The sequence below is a fragment of the Formica exsecta genome, unplaced genomic scaffold (genome assembly GCF_003651465.1).
Source record: "Formica exsecta isolate Colony F162 unplaced genomic scaffold, ASM365146v1 scaffold229, whole genome shotgun sequence".
NCBI classification, from domain to species: Eukaryota; Metazoa; Arthropoda; class Insecta; order Hymenoptera; family Formicidae; genus Formica; species Formica exsecta.
The window spans coordinates 575,454-583,319 of NW_021849582.1; the positions used below are offsets into that span (position 1 = coordinate 575,454).

Below are 7,866 nucleotides of genomic sequence, written 5' to 3' on the forward strand. Positions count from 1 at the left end.
TCCTGATTGGTCAAATTTCAATCTCAAAGCATAGTCTGATACAGGTTTTAAAGATTGGAATTTGACTAATCAGAACAAAAGGAACTAAAATTTCTTTGTCCTGATTGGTCAAATTTCAATCTTGAATCTTCAATCTCAATCTTCAATGCGTAGTCTGATACGGGCTTTATGCCGCATCGCCAATATGCTCATATATCGTAAAGCCCGTATCAGACTACGCATTAAAAATTGAAGATTAAAGATTAAAGATTGGAATTTGACTAATCAGAACAAAAGGGACTAAAATTTTTTTATTCTGATTGGACAAATTTCAATCTTCAATCTTTAATCTCAATCTTCAATGTGTAGTCTGATACAGGCTTTAAGCCCGTATCAGACTACGCATTGAAGATTGAGATTTAAGATTCAAGATTGAAATTTGACCAATCAGGACAAAGAAATTTTAGTTCCTTTTGTTCTGATTAGTCAAATTCCAATCTTTAATTTTCAATCTCCAATTTTCAATGCGTAGTCTGATACGGGCTTTAGGCTTCTCTCTGCTATGATCAAAGTGGACGCGATTCGATTAATCTCGAATCCGCTGTTGAGAATCGATTACAGTAGCACTGTTTACAAATTGTTATGAAAAACTAACCGACTAACCATTGTTTCTGACGTTTATGAAATCCGGCGCGGATACGGGGGTGACAGCGCGTACGTCAAACGCTCGTCGATGTCAATCGGAAATATCAATTTGTCTCGCTCGCGTAGATATCCGGATCTCGGAGTTATGGATATAACCTGCCGTCGACGCGACGGTGACGGTTGCGGATCTGTCGTCGCGCGCAACCGAACACCTTGTGACCCCGACGGTTTGGATTTTCGCGCTAAATCTCCCATGCCGAGGCCGTCGTACGAAAGCGTCTCCCAAAACCTGCAATGTTACGCGCGTCGTAAACAATCGCAACATGTTCGTGACGAGCCTAGAGAAGGATTTCTACGGTGTGATACAAAAAAGTGTGAGTCGATACTTCATTTTGCTCCGCGATAACGTGCGCGTCCTTCATATAGGTTACATCCACGACGTTCCTACCCTCTCGTCTCTTAAATTCTCTCGATAATTTTTCAGCTTTTTTTTACAATAACGTGATTTATCGGGTTTTTTTTTTAATGCGATCGTTTTTTGTTCCTACATAGATCATTGTTATATATAACACTCTGCCGTCTCTTTTTTTTTTGAGCCATTATAGATTATTGAATCGAATCCATAATGCACCCTTTTTACTTCAAGATAAAAAACAGAATATTATGAGAATATGCAATATGACAAGCACAGCGTATAATTTATTGAATTATTGGGTATACTTGTACAATTAATAGTTCTTTTTTTCTATTTGTGCTTGTTATATTCAATTATATGTACGAAATTTAAAAATATGACTTTATTGTTATTCAGTTAAATAATTTCATGTTATATAAAAATATCTAATTAATTCTCTGTATAATTTAGAGGTGTTTACTTCTGGTGAATTTTGACGTTGATGCAATCTGTGCCTGTAGAATATTACAACAACTTTTTAAAAATGATCATATAATATATACTCTTGTACCTGTCCGAGGCATTCAGGATATGAAAGATGCATTTGATGAAAATTGCGAAGAGGTAATAACAGCCTAAAATGTATATATTTTTATATATTCCATTGATAGATAATTATCGTTCTAAGAAAAGAATTTCTTCTTTCAGATAAAGAATGTTGTAATGATAAACTGTGGTGGTACTCTAGATTTAGTGGAATTACTTCGACCAGATGAATCCGTAGTATTTTTTATTCTCGACAGTCATAGGCCTTACGATTTATGCAATATATATTCAGAAAGTCAAATATGTATTCTTGGTAAACCTGATGAAGACGATGAAATTCCAGAATATAATGATATATTTCGAGATGATAGCGTATGTAAAATATTTGATATAAAATGTCACACACAAATGTTCAACAATTTCTTCTATAATTCTGATTAATTATATATAGTCAGATGAAGAAGATGTAAATGAAGAATCAGACAATGAAAATGAAAACAGACAAAGTAAAAGACGAAGATTGAATGAAGAGGATATTTTGAGGAAAAGTGAACGAAGGAAATGGGTTGAAAATAGAGAAACAACTCTTTTTAATTATTTGCAATACAGTTATTATGGCAAATCAGTATGCACTATAATTAATCATTTCAATAATATATTTTTTTAAAGTAACTTTTTAAAAGTTAATATACACGTCACCTTTTATTACAGAGTGCGATAGTGGTATTTGAGATGGCTTGGAATATGTCAAAAGATAATTTAGATATGGCATGGTGGGCCATAATTGGTTCAACAGAACAGGCAATTCTTAATAAGGTGGAATCACGAATAACTGTTCTTGAAGAAGGTTCTCTTCAAGCCCATGTTTCCAGGTTAACACATAGACAAGGCATTGATATTGATAAGCAACAACAGCAGCAGAGTATTGTTAAAGTTACTTATGACAAAGAGTATCCTTTTAATGATTAATACTTGTTAATTTAATATACATATTTGACAAATGTGTTAATTCCTTAATGATAGTGAATAGTTTGCAACTAGCATTATATCGTCATTGGACTGTTGAAGCTAGTTTAAAGTATTCAATGTCAACTGCTGTATCGTTACGCCTTTGGTCTATTAGAGGAGAACAACGTTTGAAGGAAGTTTTAGCAGAAATGGGTTTACCTTTAGTGCAATCCAAACAGTTGTTTCGTGCAATGGATCTTACTTTCAGACAAGAATTTAGACAAATGGTTGAAAAACTAGCTGGAAAATATAATGTCAATAGCATTATTGGCACTAGTTTTACTCTCCAATATGGTTATCGTTTTAAATATTGCGCTTCAGACATGGTATATGCTATGTTGGCTTTACTGGATTCTACAGTAAGTAAGCGATCATTGAATATAGTGTATTAATATATTGTTTAATGTGTACGTTACTATTTATTTACAGACAAAGGATAGACAATCACAGCGATGCTTCTTAGACGCGCTGGACTGTTTATCGCGTACAAAGAAAGATATTTTAGAAAACGGCATAGAAAAAGCAAAACTTATGCTTCATAATATCTTTAAAACTGCACAGAGTATATTGGAAGCTAAGCAAGTAAAAAATTTCGGTTCCTTTTTGTATCTCAATGTACCAGATGGGAATAGAGACACTTATTTATTCGCACATCCTCATCCTTTGATTATGCTAGCTCAATTTGCTCTCAAGGCATATGTAAATTCTTCGAGAAACAGACGTGCTTCTGAATGGCCCCTTGTGGCTTCTGCAATATTCAATGCGGAAGAAGGATCATGTCTTCTTGTTGGTATACCACCAGTTTGCGAGGATCAACCGAGAAGGTAATATTTATATTTGTGCATAAAATATGATGTATGTTTAACTGTATGTATTTCTTACAGTTTATTTGGAAAAGCATTCGAGCAAACTGCAAAAAATAAAAATTGTTACATTGAAACAGACTACTTTGATAGTACAAGTAAGTATGAAATAGAATATATGATTTATATGAAAGAGTCGACACAGAACTCATCGTATTTAACATTTTTCTTTGCAGTAATAAGACTGAAAATCGAGGAAAGACCCAAATTTCTTGATGCTCTGGCAGCGCTTCTTGCATGATAATTCTCATAATTGTATAATCATTACAGACAAACAGTATGGCAATAACATTAATCAAATTTTTAACTAACGCGACTATTAAAATAATTAAATGCACTTTATTATTCATGACGTTATAGTGCCTTTTCTTAAAAACGCAAACTCTTATTGTACATTTTTTAACCAGCGACGGTAGCAGCTTTATAATTGTGAAATATTTAATATATAAAAATTAGGATTGATATGTGCGTGAAAACAATGACTGTATGAATGTAATAATCAATGATTTTGTGTGTGTTGTATAAAAAATGCTAAGATAGAACAATAAGTATGTTAAAAAAGCATAAAAAATCATTCTATTCCAGTAACGTTTTTATTAGTAATTTAAAAAACATAACGGATTGAATAATTTTATACAAAAAAAATCGATGAAAAAATGTATGAATAAAAAAAGATAAAATAAAATAATATTTGCTATATCAGGCAATTGATATAATGCTCAACATCACCACTTACAAGATACATTAATAGAATAAAAAAAATATGTACATACACAGTGTCATATTGATATTGTATTAAATTTTCAAATATCTGTATAACATAAATATGTGTGACTGATACTAAAAGCTACAGCAATGATTTAAACTATCTCCTAATAAAAAAGACTTCTATAATGCGCTCACTCGGCATTAAGTAATATATAATTTATTAACGTATTCGTGTGTGCGTACACTTAAAAATAAATGTGTGACTGATACTAAAAGCTACAGCAATGATTTAAGCTATCTCCTAATAAAAAAGACTTCTATAATGCGCTCACTCGGCATTAAGTAATATATAATTTATTAACGTATTCGTGTGTGCGTACACTTAAAAATACAATTTGATCGATTTATTTACGGCTATTATATGATATATATTTTTTGGTTACTTTTGTAGAATATCTAAGAATTATGCAAGAACAAGTATATTTTTATGTGAATCTTTTTTTTTTTCTCTACGTTAAGAACGACGGTATCACAGAGATAGGAGTAAAGAAGAAAGATACAAAAAGATAAAATAATTTCTTTTGATATTCGAATAACTTTTCCTAACATTTGACAAGTACAAATTTTATGCTTAACTAATATTACACATGCCTTTAAGCTGGCATATGTTCATTTGTTTTTGATGTTTTATGCACTGCCGTTATTTTATTTATTGGCAATTTGTTGTTGAGAAATTTATCAACAAACTGTTGTACAGAGTCCACAGAAATCTCAGCACCGTCTTCCATCACCGCGTATATTCCTCGCGGAATATCTATGGCGGTCAAAAGAGGTACCGCATCATCCAAACCAATGAATTCACGAAGAATGTCGGACGTTTCACACTGCGTAAAAAAAAATCGGTAAATATATTTGGTTTATGGATATTTTATATTTACAATTTTTATAATTTTATATACATCATACAATCGCACATAATTATAAAACTTGATTTTTACATCTTTATGAACATTGAGATAAATTATATTTATATATATTTAATTTATACTTAATTTAATCTCTTATACATATGTATACTTACATCTAAAGCTATATAGAACTGCAACATATCATCTTCAGGATCATCATAATTTGGATCATAATCAGGCTGATCCCTTCTATACGCTTGTGCAGATGGTAGTAGTACACTTTCCCCGAATTGAATCTCACAGTCTTCTCCTTCTGTAAAATAAACAAGAAAAGATTAAGCAATACACAATCAATTTTTTTCAGCAGATTTTATTGTTTTCGAATAGAGCATGCGAATATATGTACATACATAAATATTTCATTTAATGCTTACCGACGAACAAAATAATGGCTGGAGCATCGTGTAACGACGTAGCATATTTTTCTGTTAAAATATTCACCAGTCTACTTGTCCAGGGAAAATTCTAAAAATTTAGAAAATTAATAATTGTAAAAATTTCAGAGAAATAAGCCACTATTCTCTTTGTTATTTTTGATAAATCTTAATATATATAATAGCGTCTTTATCTTTTTCAAAAAAAAATCATTTATAATAAATTTTTAATATAACTTGAAAATTTTGTTTGAAAATTTACCAGTCCTTCTGGATCTTCGATTAATTCGGTACGTCCATCTAGAGTGATTATGTTGTCGCGAGAATCCACAATGACTAGAGTCGGTATTGCTTGAACATCGAAAGCACTTGCCAATTTTCGACGTCTTTCTTCTTGACTGAAAGGTATCCTTAGCCAAGGCATTGTTTCCGTGTACGCATTATACGAGTCCTCGCTCCTAGAATAAAAACGCACAATTGAAATCTTTTACAAAAGAGAAGAAAACAAAAGGACTATGAATATAGTGATAAGTACATGGAGAAATCAGCCGTCAAATAAGACAAAGATATATATTGGAATAAAATGAGACATTTCAAAAAGAGTAGTCTATTATGGCAGATAATTACAAAATTAAATTAAATTATTTAGAGTGTAATATATAATCAATCCCACAAACAAACCTACCTGTCCGAACTTACGAAAATTACTTCGAAATTGCCACCTCTCTCCCGAATTCGTTGATACGTGTCCACGAGTTGCGGAGTAAATGCTTTACAAGGTGGACACTAAATGAAAAGCACACAATATATTTCTAAGATAATTGAAATGTGTAATTAATATTCACAATGTCAGAAATACATAGATTAAATTAATATATTGTCCTAATGTATCATATGTTGTGATTTAATTAGAATACAACATCGATCTCTTCATTAAAAAACTTTGATTCAATATTATTTTTTCTAGTAAATGTTTAATTATATATATTTATATATATATATATTTATTAATCTTAATTTTTTAATTTATCATTAAATTAATATTCTGTTAAAATTAAATAAAAAAGATGTTATCTTATTTGTCTTTCTAATCAATCGTAGATTTGCAGTTTGCTTTGTACAATTCAAATTAATTAGTATTTTTCTTAAAGCACATTTGCTTAATAACTAAAATTATCATAGAAATCAGTGAAACATTTTGCAATGTGATCGTGCGTAATTTTAACGTTTCCATAATTTTCGTATCACTCCTTACCCAATGTGCGCTGAAGTAAACCCCCTTGTAATAGTAGCGGAGTTCCTCATGCAACATAGGTTCATTGCTATCGCGAGTACCGCATGGCAGAAGAGGTCCATCTTCAAGGGCAGCTTTTGGATGCGGAGGTCTCCAAGGGAATTCTAGGCCGGTGGGATCAGCGACGGTTCGTTCGACGCCTCCTCTTGTCACTATGGAACCGTTGGACCCCTCCAGCAGGATCAACGTCGGTACGCCTGCTTTTATCCGATACCTTCGAGTTAGCCTGGTCTGAAAAACATATAAAGATTAATCTGCATAATTCACCGATAATAATGAAAAATATCATTTATGATTATATGACATATTTATGATCGCAAAACTACATTTATTTTGAGTGTACAATATAGATATAGTCCTCTTTTTTTAAGTGTAGGAGGGGATTATAAAAATTAAATTAAATTAATATATTAAATATAAAATTTTATTGTTTTTTTTTCTTTGTAACATAATACTTTTTACATGTGCGGTTTAATCGGCTCTGGAAAAATCGTCGAAAAATATTATTATTAAAAGATTCAGTTACAATATTTTTTATTTGTGCTATTGAATTGTACTTCGTATATGATATTTTATATTAACATAACTAGACAAATAATTAATAATGTATTTTAATAATAAATTTATAAGAGTAATAATATATTTTATATTGTTTATAACATAATTGGTGTGAATAATTAAATATCGTGCCGTAGGAAAGCAAATGTGGTGTCGCTCAATAATACCAATGAACAAGATGTGCTAAAAGCATATTTCTCCAGAGACTACGTAGCAATAAGCCATGAATAGCTGCAGTCGGAGTTGTATTAACGATGCAATATACCGATAATATTACTCGAGAAGTAATAAGAATAAGAGCTGCATGTATAAAGGGAGATAGGAGGGGGGGAAGCAATCAGGAAAAAAAAATATCCATACGAGGTATCTATTATATATTGTATTATGTCATCGTGTTTCACAAATAATATCTTTGTGTATTAATTACATTATAATATTATTGTGTATTAATTACTTCAATTTCGATATTACGTATGCAAATTAATCCCGCACATAAAACAACCCGTGCGTATATCGATATATATATATA

At 31.2% G+C, this 7,866-nt stretch overlaps 2 protein-coding genes across 2 annotated transcripts in view; one reads left to right on the forward strand and one right to left on the reverse strand.

The window, feature by feature from the left end:
- The first annotated feature begins 629 nt into the window (after positions 1-629).
- On the forward strand, positions 630-4,280 carry LOC115235637 (cell division control protein 45 homolog). The gene is made up of 9 exons (XM_029807540.1): positions 630-998; positions 1,490-1,642; positions 1,727-1,936; positions 2,016-2,189; positions 2,276-2,514; positions 2,595-2,931; positions 3,002-3,396; positions 3,457-3,533; positions 3,612-4,280. Exons 1-9 carry the CDS (start codon positions 948-950, stop codon positions 3,674-3,676), a joined length of 1,701 nt encoding a protein of 566 aa, XP_029663400.1. The 5' UTR covers positions 630-947; the 3' UTR covers positions 3,677-4,280.
- Positions 4,281-4,480: 200 nt separating this feature from the next.
- LOC115235638 (nucleoredoxin-like) overlaps positions 4,481-7,866 on the reverse strand; it is a 15,001-nt gene continuing 11,615 nt past the window's right edge. Inside the window, exons 2-7 of the mRNA XM_029807541.1 lie at positions 6,741-7,010; positions 6,171-6,271; positions 5,748-5,943; positions 5,486-5,576; positions 5,225-5,364; positions 4,481-5,027 (exon numbers count right to left, since the gene is read on the reverse strand). Of these exons, the coding sequence (XP_029663401.1) occupies positions 4,797-5,027; positions 5,225-5,364; positions 5,486-5,576; positions 5,748-5,943; positions 6,171-6,271; positions 6,741-7,010 (1,029 nt within the window). The 3' untranslated portion in view covers positions 4,481-4,796. The remainder of the gene's footprint in view (positions 5,028-5,224; positions 5,365-5,485; positions 5,577-5,747; positions 5,944-6,170; positions 6,272-6,740; positions 7,011-7,866) is intronic.